At 42.1% G+C, this 12,127-nt stretch overlaps 1 protein-coding gene and 1 long non-coding RNA gene across 2 annotated transcripts in view; one reads left to right on the top strand and one right to left on the bottom strand.

Moving 5' to 3' along the window:
• Positions 1 to 2,679: 2,679 nt before the first annotated feature.
• Positions 2,680 to 12,127, bottom strand: part of LOC138982144 (transforming acidic coiled-coil-containing protein 2-like) — a 33,735-nt gene continuing 24,287 nt past the window's right edge. The window contains exons 12-15 of the mRNA XM_070355365.1: positions 11,269 to 11,361; positions 8,679 to 8,785; positions 7,610 to 7,718; positions 2,680 to 3,056 (exon numbers count right to left, since the gene is read on the bottom strand). Coding sequence (XP_070211466.1) covers positions 2,985 to 3,056; positions 7,610 to 7,718; positions 8,679 to 8,785; positions 11,269 to 11,361 — 381 coding nt within the window. The 3' untranslated portion in view covers positions 2,680 to 2,984. The remainder of the gene's footprint in view (positions 3,057 to 7,609; positions 7,719 to 8,678; positions 8,786 to 11,268; positions 11,362 to 12,127) is intronic.
• Positions 4,325 to 5,544, top strand: LOC138982145 (uncharacterized). The gene is made up of 2 exons (XR_011460796.1): positions 4,325 to 4,653; positions 5,124 to 5,544. It is a non-coding gene; the product is annotated as an uncharacterized lncRNA (long non-coding RNA).

The following is a 12,127-nucleotide window of genomic DNA, read 5'->3' as shown; positions in this document are numbered from 1 at the left end:
TCATCCTCCATCTTGCTTGTCGAAGCACCAAAGTACTGTACTGTATCGATGTAAAAACAAAAGCAGAAAACTTCGAGGAAACCAACAAATCGACGAGATAACGGAAGGAAATAAGTCTCGTTCTGGCTCAAGTAAGTTACCGTTAAAAATACCGTTATTCTCGCATGCAAATACAAACGAGAATCGGGTCATTGATACACGTTTAGCGCTGGGGCAGTATCCCCATGCTGGTTGACAGAGGGAAAGAAGGGATGGACGCATAAATTCTCTGCTGGCGTGCTAAAGGCTAAGTAGTTTGCAATTCAAATAAACTAAGCTGTTCATTCATAACACAGTTTTGTCCTTGTATGTCTGTTTCAATAGTGTTTCTGTGGTGTTCAATCTTCAATGTCGTTTTTCTCAGTTCAGCCATTTTGCCTACGGTTACGTCTTGGGTTACGCGATTTCTCTGGCTGTAATTTAGCTAGAGCAATATTGTCTTTTGTAGTTTGTGCAGAATATAACATTCTGGGGGATTACGAAGGGATTTTGCTGAAATTTTATTATAGTCATATTCAGATTATTTCAAAAAATAATTTCGCAAGCGTTACCCTAAAGTTTGACAGTTGTAACAAAGAAGTGTTCCTAACTCCAAATATAAATATAATAAACAAGATCTGCTTCGTAATCCCCTAGAGCATACCCAGAAGGATAAAATAAAACAATAATTAGAAGTGTGACAATCACATCTGATGAAAATCCGTGTATCTCCTGTACTCCACTTTTGTCTGTATTTTGACTGTTTTTGTCGCGTAAAACAAAAACCAGCAACCGAAAATACAAAAAGTGACTATTCTTTGTCATCATTTGTTCATTTCTTTCATAAAATAACATTCAGACACAAGAAAACATTCAAAATAAAAAAAAAAGGTAGTGCACTGGCCCACCTCCCCTTAAATACACATTTCAAACTAAATCGATCAATAGAATTTCAAACAAAGTATATCAATACATTAGAATTAATATACACATTGTTAATTCCACTCACACTTCCAATCTGAATAGACAAGTGAGGGGGGGGGGGGGGGGGGGGGGAATGGAATGAGTGAGACACAGTCCACAGCCCAATAACACTGTACACACAATGTCAGTGTTTTTCATCCTGGGAGATCAACGAATGAAGATATGTATAGGTTACAACACGAGTGGTTTTTTATATGGCTTGTATTTCAGTCAAGACCCAGCGGATGAATATCATCGGGAGACACGAGCCTTTGGCGAGTGGCTCTCGATTGATATTCCCGCTGGGTCTTGACTGAAATACAAGCCATATAAAAAACCACGAGTGTTGTAATCTGTATATCCCATTCTACCATCAAACACAAAGTGTAGACTACTAGCGGCACTTTTGCGATCTGTGGAGTGTGAAACAGTGTTTTCAGCGAGACATGGCCTTTTTGCAACCTTAAACTAAGTGACCGTCGCTGAAAAAATAAAACGAATGAGTGCATCTATAAGTACGCGGTAACACTACTTTCAGACCGTTTAAAAGCGTTAAGTAAAGGTTCATAAGTTGCAAGAAAGTAATGAAGTCGTATAGAAATCCATTTAGTTGAAGCGCACAATTCTTTTGCGTTTCAGGTCGGCGGAACGGGGAAACCGGTTTGGCCCCCATTTGGCTTACTCGACTCGATTCAGAATCGATTCCACGTTGTTTTTTTCGAACGCATTATTATACAATTAGTCTTATTGACAGAGAAGCAAATTTTAGGGAACACATATGTAGATTTAACCATTTGCTCCCTATTTGAAATGTATCTACATGATAAACTGTTTTGCGAGTGTGTTTGCATGAACCTAAACTGGTATTGATGCGATGAAAACAGGACCCAAGTCTGTCACCGCCGCTTGATTGCATTTTGAAAGAATATGACTGGATTACGGAAAAATACACACATGTTAAGTTCTTAGATACCTTCATCGCCAATGTGGACTTACTGCAGAGCCAGGCAAAAGAGTAGACTTGCTCGCAAAACACGTGAAACAGCTGATGATAGCGAAGCCCAACCGTGCCAGGTAAGGACGGTCTGACAGATTCTCAAAAGTCGTCTGCTAACGAAGCAAGGGGAGGGTACTCGTGTTTTTGTTTTGGTTCGCTAGCATCTGGTTATCTTGTAAGTTGAATGTTCGTTTTTTCCCACCTGCATTGCTTTCATAATGAAAGAAACGTTTGCTTATTGCATCTCATACATCAGATCAGTTCTGAGATTCATTTTTGCGTGCAACTGATATGGTTTTCTGAGCCGTGCAATACGATTTTGGAACTTCATACAAATGTGTCACATTGTTCGGCGCGAGGTCAAAGGTCGGGAGCAAAGTAGTTCTTCGCCCAAATCGGAATCTGCACTATCATATATTTTTTTGAGTCCATGATGTATTTATTGAGCTATAAAAATACAACATATATACCCATACTGAAGTAACAGAGACAAAGAAGGGAGGTCATGGGATATAACAAAAATACATGGTGGACAGACAACAAACACAAACGGTTTTTTGTTCTCCCTCTTTCACAATATATATATACAGAAAGGCATTTCTCTGTAAAAACCGATTTGTGTTTTTGTCTCTCTCACAATACTCTGTACAGATGGTCATTTCTCTGTTAAAAAAAGTTGGTGGTTTTTTTCTCTCTCTCTCTCTATCTCTCTCTCAATACTATGTACAGAAAGTCATTTCTCTGTAAAGAATGTCTTTAACTGGCCGTGTGAAGCTTTAGCACTCAGTTTGTGGTAAAATGACTTTGCGAAGTCTTCTTGAGGCTCAATGGTTAAGGACCGCCTTTAACAGATTCCCTTCCTCACAGTCCTCGGAGGCAGGCAGGCAACTTGCCAGTGTTGCTATCAGTATGCAGTCAAATGTTAAGACAGACAACTGCAGTACAAAAGGCGCTGTCACTATGCAGTGAAGTGTTGAGACAGAGTACAGCAGGACTAAAGGCGCAGTCACTTGGAGCCAGCCCCGACCTGGTTGATGAGTGTGTCACACAGCTCTGTCAGCTCCTTGTTCTCCTGGCTCTGTAACACACACACCACACCCAATGACACACTGGACATTTCCCATTGTTACATTCAGTCAAGTTATGACTGAAAGTTTTAACCAGGGCGGAGAGCGAGGTTTGTCTCCAGATGTGTGTGTGTGTGTGTGTGTGTGTGTGTGTGTGTGTGAAAAGCTTTTTTCAAAATTACTGAAGGATTGTTACGAAAATTGGTACACACATTTCTGAGAGCATTCGCTTGAAACATCTTAGCTGACTTTTGATAAGGCTATCTGATGATGTCATATTTGACCGTTTGCAAAAGTTGAGGCGGCACTCTCACATCTATTTGTTTGAAATTTTTGTTACATGATCTTTGACTAAGTGCGGACTATTAGATTGCATTTCAGCTTGATAGCTTAAGGCCCCTGTACTGGTTGGCGGAGGGTGTATTTTCGTTTATTTTTGTTGTGAAGCTTCTAATTGCTCTATTGTTATGCCCTTTTGACATTAAGTAGATAAATGGCAATACTATTGATGACAAATAAGAAAAGTATCTTAAAAGGCACACAACTGTTATGCAAATTAATTTATGAACAAAACGCCAAATATGGTAACGCGAAATTTTGATATGCTTACACAAGATTTCTCAGATTCCAACAATAGGAACAAAAAGATTGTTTTGATATCATGTACATCAGTCTTTTATCTTGCTTTTGTTGTAGGATAAAGCTTTTAAGGTCAATATTTTATCGGCTGCGAATTATCTAAAATGCAGAATTTTGGGGGTAAAAATGTTGTATATAAAAAATTATTACTCAACGGTTAACAGACATACAAACAAATCCATAGACTAAAACTAAGGTGTGCATGCAGACATTGTATGCCAAATCCCAAATCTGTATCTTGAAAACTGAAGAAAATATGATGTAACAACCGACGATAACACTGAATTTTTAACAACTTTCAGACCCCACAAAACATGGTTTGACAGACATAGCGGAAAGGGCATTTAATCTCCTTGAATCCGCGGAAATCACTGAGTGCAGAAGGTGGTGGAGCGTACTGAACTTTCAACTCGACCACACCTTCCTCAAAATATCTGGAAGCCGTTTCAGCTGCCAACGCCACAGCGCTTGACAGCCTATATGCAGACCTGGGAACCCCTGTTTAGTACTTGGAGTGTACTTAGACAAACTTGGAGTATTTTCAGAACAAGAAGGGCAAAGCACATACGACTCACATGCTTGACCTTGACCTTTACATGACCTTGACCTTCAGGGTCAAGGTCAAATAACTAAACCTAGCAATGACATCATACACTAAGAACTGCTTTACACATTTTTCCTACCAAAATACATGTGACCTTGACCCAAGGTCAAGGTCATCCAAGGTCATGCAACACAAAGCTGTTAATTCAAGACATAGGAAGTACAATGGTGCTTATTGGCTCTTTCTACCATGAGATATGGTCACTTTTAGTGGTTCACTACCTTATTTTGGTCACATTTCATAAGGGTCAAAGTGACCTTGACCTTGATCATATGTGACCAAATGTGTCTCATGATGAAAGCATAACATGTGCTCCACATAATTTTTAAGTTTGAAACAGTTATCTTCCATAGTTCAGGGTCAAGGTTTGTTTGTTTGTTTATTTGTTGCTTAACGTCCAGCCGACTACGCAGAGCCATATCAGGACGAGGAAGGGGGGGATGAAGGGGGCCACTTGTCAAGCGATTCCTGTTTACAAATGCACCAACCCATTACTTGTGTCCCAGCAGGCTTTAGTAAAACCAAACCAACACCTACTGGAAGATTACCAGCTTCCAGTATGTTAAAATAGGCTTAACCTATCCACCGCCGGACCTACATCAGAACACCAACAGATCAAACTATACATGAATCGCAAGACAAGCGGCAAGAGAAGAGATTTTTGGAAAAAATACAGGTGAATGAGCAAGAAGGCAGAAAAAAGAAAAGAATTCATGAAGAAAAAGAGAGCATGACAGGAAAGAGGAACCAAAAATCTACCTAACAGCAAACTAGAAAGCTCCTGCGGTTCCAAAAACAGGAGGGGCCTTTAATTTCATAACCGCAGTGCCTCAAGGTCACTTCAAAATATGTATACAATCCAACTTTGAAGAGCTCCTGTGACCTTGACCTTGAAGCAAGGTAAACCAAACTGGTATCAAAAGATGGGGCTTACTTTGCCCTATATATCATATATAGGTGAGGTATTCAATCTCAAAAACTTCAGAGAAAATGGGAAAAATATGAAAAATAGCTGTTTTTTAGACAACATTTATGGCCCCTGCGACCTTGACCTTGAAGCAAGGTCAAGATGCTATGTATGTTTTTTGGGGCCTTGTCATCATACACCATCTTGCCAAATTTGGTACTGATAGACTGAATAGTGTCCAAGAAATATCCAACGTTAAAGTTTTCCGGACGGACGTCCGGACGGATGGACGGACGACTCGGGTGAGTACATAGACTCACTTTTGCTTCGCATGTGAGTCAAAAAGTGAGCGTACTCGCTCAAACATGCACACACGTCCGTCGCACCGTTAATTAAGTTTACAAATACATGTAAAACAAATTCGTCTTTCAGTCTTTACTGACAACAACTAATCATGTGTCAAAATACTGGATCGGCCTCGGGATGCGCTTGTTAAGAAAAGTAGCCTTGGTATTTTTCTCGTCGTATTTTGTTCCCACTGAACGTACTGATCGTATTCTAGACAATCATGCGTACAAAATACGGCGAAATCGTATGGGTTCCCAGGTCTGTATACGGCAACCGGAAATCAGTGCCTCCCTCCACAGAGGAAGCACCATCGTCAGTATACCTTCATGCACATCCGTGCAAACCGGAAGCTGACCCCCGCATTGACTGCCATAGTCAAATGGAGAGTCAGCCGGAAGGGAAGGCGAACGTGGTAACTCGACCGTACGCAAGCCACCCTTACTGACTTCTTCCTGCCCCCCGGGCGGAAGAGAAGCTGAACTGCTTCCTCAAAATACTTGAAAACCGTTTCAGCTGTCAACGCAACAGCGTTTGACAGCTTCTGCGGCAACCTGAATTCAGTGCATTCCCCCATAGCGGAAGCACCATCATCAGTACACCCTTCATGCACATCCGTGCAATCCGGAAGCTGACCCCCACATTGACTACCATAGTTCAACGGGGAGTCAGCTTTACTGCCCTCTTCCTGCCCCCAGGGCGGAAGCGGAAGCTGCACACCCTGGCCAAAATCTTCTGATAAGGCGGGGTGCACCAAGACTTCCGTTTGCTCCTCAGGGTCCTTACCCTGAACTGACCGACCGCCTGCGCGGAATTGACCAGCCCAGAGATCAGAACTTTCGCCCCCACGACTCACGAAAGGGGTTACTTTCTCCTGAGAACGCGCCACGCTTTGGCCGGAGAACCCGGTTACTTGCGTGGCTGACATACCTTTAGACTGAACTGGAACGCCGGAAGACGGACCACTCAATGAAAGGAAGTGACGGTCATCAGCATCCTGTGAAGCATGAACATCCGCGTGCGTGACCGTGGCGGAAGGGAAAGGGCGAACCTTGGCCAGCGAGGCGATATCCGTCACCCCGGAAGGAAGAGCCCGAAGTTCCGCTCTCATGGAAGAAATCTCCACAGCCAAAGATGAAACCTGCGAACTGAGCGAAAGTAGCAAAGCAGCTACGTCCACAGAAGCCAAACCAGAACCCACAGAAGAGGAAGTACCTTTAACAGACTTATCATAATGAACGACCTTGTCCGAGGACCTAACAGGCAAAATGGAGGTAGCCGGTAAATCGACCAAAATCAATACATTTCTTGGAGGTCGGTTCTAAAACAGACTGGCCGTTTTGTTTAGATTTCCTAGGCGTTTTCTTAGACGGAGAGGACTCAGCAGCCACCTGTTTGGGAGTATGCCTCTTCCTGGCACTATCAGCCATGACAAAACTCAAGACAAAATTTTCAGAAACATTTGACAAGTCCAAATTGTGGCCAAAATCATGAAAAAACAAGGAAAGATCTCACCCCAACATAGTAGCGAAGTCAAAACGAAGAGTAGAAAACCAAGAGGAATGTAACAAACTCAAAAGACTCAGTGACAACGGCTGTAAAACAGCCAGAGCGAACAAAACAGCGACCAAATTGACTGAGCGCTGAGGTACGAATGAAAACATGGCGGCATATGTGCGCGCATACGGAAGGCAACCTCGATCTCGCCTTGACCCCTTGACGGTCTATGGTCACTCTTTTTTAGAGTTGTCTTCCCTTGTTACCAAGGGGACGCGTACAGCGTTACCAGCACTGAACTAGGGTTAATTGCTATATATGTGAGTTGGGTAAGATATGTAATTTAATCTAAATACTGAACTTCAAAGAGATTATCTCTTGCACATTAGTCACAGTTTGAGGTGCTGTTATTCTGCATGGCAGAACTAGAAGCAATTATCTAGATTTTTTGATTGTTTAAATCACACCTATCTCTGTGCAAGACTCTCAACAGCTAGTGCAATGACAGACTGACTGACAGACAGACAAGCAAACTGACAGATATAAAGAGGAAGAGACAGAGGGCGTCCTACTTTTTGCTCTAAAGTGTTCTGGAGACTTTGGTTCTGCAGCTTGCTCCTCCGGAGCTCAGCCTCCAGACGTGCATTCTCCACCTTCTGCTTCTCCATCTCCCCCATCACCCTGCACAGCGCAACACACAGTCGTTATTGTCTTCAAAGTAAAACAAGTGAAATAGGCCTGGGTCCAGAGGCAGCCAAGGCCCCAGGGTGTGTGCTTGGGCAACACCCAGTTGGGGGACCCAGGGGGGCAAAGACCTCCGGCCAAAATTGATTTTGGAGGGTACCAGGATGCCTCTTCTGGCAGAAAATGTCATTTCAGGACAGTGTACCATGGCACATTGATCTTTTCATCCAGGGTACAAATTCAACTTTCACTGTTACATTTTATTTTACATTTGCTTTTGGGGAGGGGAATTTTTTCCTCAGAGATTTATCCCTCTAGTTACAATACCAAATGAACAGTTAGAAAGACGGGCGCAATGGCCTGGTGGATATGATGCCGGCCTCCCAAACGTAAGGTCATGGGTTCCAATCCCAACCATGCCTGGTGGGTTAATGGTTCAGAATGTTCCGATCTCCCAGGTCAACTTATGTGCAGACCTGCCAGTGACTTATGTCCCTTCGTGAGTACACACAAGCACAAGACCAATTGCACACAGAAAAGATCCTGTAATCCATGTCAGATTTCAGTGGGTTACAGAAACACAAAAATACCAAGCATGCATCCCCCCGAAAGCGGCGTATGGCTGCATAAATGGCGGGGTAAAAACGGTCATACACAAAATGTGTGAGTTTCAGCCCATCAACGAAAAGAAAAACAACAAGTAGAAAATGTTAGTCTGTCACCTGTTGAAGTGGCAAAGCAAACTCCCCTATGGGAGGGTCCCAAGAATTTGTTTCAACATTAAAACCAGCCGTATGCCATCTGATGCATTCTGGGCATAACTTTGAGTGAAAGAGAGACAAGGAAATGGGCTTCAGAAATTTCAGCTGGCGGAAAACAGGTTTTCATCAGCGGAGGATTGATTTCACACCATGCACCATATGATTTCATTCATAATAAAGACAGCATCCTACTTACGCCTTGATCTTTTCCTCGGCAACGGCCTTGATCTTCTTCACGTTGTCCTCTCCAACCTTGACCTTGTCTAGATAGGTCTTGGTCGCCTTCTTCAGTGTCTCCTCATTCTGCCGGCAAATACACAGAGTTAACACATCACCATGGGTGAGATTGAACAATGTCATGAATCCTGAAGAATTTTAAAAGGGGGGGTGGGGGGGGGGGATGGTCTCTGGGGGCCCCCAGACGCTGAAGGATTTGTATAATTAACAACCAAAAAAACCGTCACCACAGACATTCTTTCTTTCTTTCTTTATTTGGTGTTTAACGTCGTTTTCAACCACGAAGGGTTATATCGCGACGGGGAAAGGGGGAAGCTGGGATAGAGCCACTTGTCAATTGTTTCTTGTTCACAAAAGCACTAATCAAAAATTTGCTCCAGGGGCTTGCAACGTAGTACAATATATTACCTTACTGGGAGAATGCAAGTTTCCAGTACAAAGGAATTAACATTTCTTACATACTGCTTGACTAAAGTCTTTACAAAAATTGACTATATTCTATACAAGAAACACTTAAACAAGGGTAAAAGGAGAAACAGAATCCGTTAGTCGTCTCTTACGACATGCTGGGGAGCATCGGGTAAATTCTTTCTCGTCCCAACCAATATGGGACTCCCCCTAGCCCGCGGGGGGACCACCACAGACATTACAAATCCGGAAAAATCCCACCCATGCATCACCATCCACACACACTCACCACGATAAAAGTGGGGAAAATAAACAATCAGAGTAAAAAAAAACAAGAACGGTATTGTTGTGCTTCTTGTCTGCATGGGTGTGTGTTGATACGTATGCATTCATACACACATGCTTGAAACTGGAGTAGGTTCGAAACACGCCTTTACTGTCCAAGCTGTCCAGACCAAAGGGGAAGCACTCTCCCAACATAGTCACGTAGTACACAACATATTTGTGGCGTAGTACACAATACAATAGTGACATAGTACACAATATAACAGGTATGTTATAGGAACGTTGAATTCTGACAAAACAAATTGAATTGTCACAATAAAACATTCGCTTCCTATAAGTATAACATATTTTTCTTGTTTTTTGATTCTGAATTTTGGAACGTTGGCAGTCTATTTGTTTTTGGATTTTAGAAAATCAGAGGGGAATAAGCCTGGGGGCTGCCAGGTCCCCAATGGGTTCAGGAGTAGTGCCCCTGTTGAGGCAAAGCCCCCAGAATTATTTTTGTTGAGCATTTGATTGATTTGTGACACAATCTGGAACCCCCACATGCAAGGCAATGCAAAGATCTAGTTTCTACACATCTTTAAAAGTTTCCAACCGACTTTAAAATCTGAAAACTTATCCAGATACCATTGCCAAAATCTATTTCATTTGTGAAAACTTTCATCCTTGAGCCCCATCCTGTTGCATTTCACCACAGAACACAGAAAATTATTCATAAATCATCATGGCCACACTTCTTCTTAGTAAGTCAAAAGCTTCTAACTTTTTATTAGCAATGACACATGAAATTTTGATATTAATGGTTGAATGACAAAAAACACACCATTTTAAAGAGATCAAAATTCTGAGCACATAGCAATTTGTTTTATTTAAATCGGTGCAGTAGTTCTCGAGATATGGTCATTTTAGTTGAGAAATGTTGGGCGTCATTTGAGGACAAAGCTAGTAGCTAAATACATGGGACATAGACTGATAGCTGTGGCAATAACATGAAATTTTGAAATTAATGGTTGAATGACAAGAAACACACCATTTTAAAGAGATCAAAATTCTGAGCACATAGCAATTTGTTTTATTTAAATCGGTGCAGTAGTTCGCGAGATATGAACATTTTAGTTCGAAATCACTTTGCTTTGAGCGAGCCGAGATCGCAACCTCTTCAGGCTTTTGATCGGCCGAGTTTCGCATTTTTCGGGTCCAGTTTTGCGCAGCATAATCGTTGGGAATAAGTCATTTCTCGCTCGATTCTTTTGATTTTTGGCTTAAATGAAACAGAAGTTAATGTTTTATAAACTGCATTTGAACCGTGTATGCCGATGGAAGTTTTCAGACCAAATTTTAGTGAAACTCACACGAGTAATATTCACCGTCATGCTGACGGAGATGTAGCTTCCGGTGGGTCGCGGTTTTCTGTATGGGAAAGATGTAAAGCTTTCTCTGATTGGTTGCAAAATATCACAGCCCTCCAATGAAAATTACGGTACTCCCAGCAGTTTGAAATGAACTAGTCGTTTGCAAAGAGCGACGCGAAAAGGGCCGCGAGAGGCAGTGAAGACGAACACGCATTTTCACACTCAAAATATTCCAAAACACATCTTTTATTAATTTCATACAGTAAACTTTGTTTTTGAATCATTTCTTTATTCATTCCTTTTTCATTTGATACATAATGTGTGACTCACAAACATCAATTATTTTTCACTCAAAGTGAAAAAAAATTGCCTTTTCACTGTGTCCTCAGTTGACGCTGGGCGATGTGGCAATGCTATTTTTATACCACAAGGAAGTGCCAAGAGGAGTTTAACAAGAGAACTAACTTTCAACTCTGGTAATGGTCAATGCAGTGAGCCTACCTGCTTGAATCCCTCCACAGCGTGTTTGAGTTTCTCGTAGCGCTTGTGAAGTTCAGAGAAAGAGGTTTCCAGGGCCTGTATGTCCTCAAGGGACTGCACAAACACAACACACATTACACTCATAGAGCTCAGCGCCAGGAGTCACCAAGCCAACTTGTTAATTGTTTCTTGTTCACAAAAGCACTAATCAAAAAATTGCTCCAAGGGCTTGCAACGTAGTACAATATATGACCTTACTGGGAGAATGCAAGTTTCCAGTACAAAGGACTTAACATTTCTTACATACTGCTTGACTAAAATCTTTACAAACATTGACTATATAAGTATATTCTATACAAGAAACACTTAACAAGGGTAAAAGGAGAAACAGAATCCGTTAGTCGCCTCTTACGACATGCTGGTGAATAGCCCTATTAAACTTGCTATGTGAACACAAAGGTTCTCAAGATGACAACATCAGCCAGACCCAATCACAAACAGCTCTCCACGTCTCAAATGTATACTGTCTACTAGCATACCGACAACAAAGAGCTACTATAAATAGCTCACTCAAGGCAGGGAGATAACTCTGTCAGTGCAGAGCAGCTGCCGTGAAAGTGTGACTACTGCGTCACCCTGTCACATATTGTTACCAAACCGGTGGGCGCCAACCGCAGGGCGAGATTTGTTGAAATTACAAACCTCAATTTCAACCAATCCCTCCTGCTGCTGGCTCCCACCTGGACGGTAACTTTCTTGTGCACATCAGTCCACAGGGCAGACAATTCAGAAAATTGGATTATTTTGGTGATTTTGACACAATTTGCAGCCTCTACATGCAAACCAAATGTGCACATCAAGTCAGTCAGACAGACACCCA

Source organism: Littorina saxatilis, linkage group LG12 (genome assembly GCF_037325665.1).
Source record: "Littorina saxatilis isolate snail1 linkage group LG12, US_GU_Lsax_2.0, whole genome shotgun sequence".
Classification (NCBI taxonomy): Eukaryota; Metazoa; Mollusca; class Gastropoda; order Littorinimorpha; family Littorinidae; genus Littorina; species Littorina saxatilis.
Note: the sequence above shows the minus strand (reverse complement) of the source record. Positions and strands in the feature narration are given on the sequence as shown.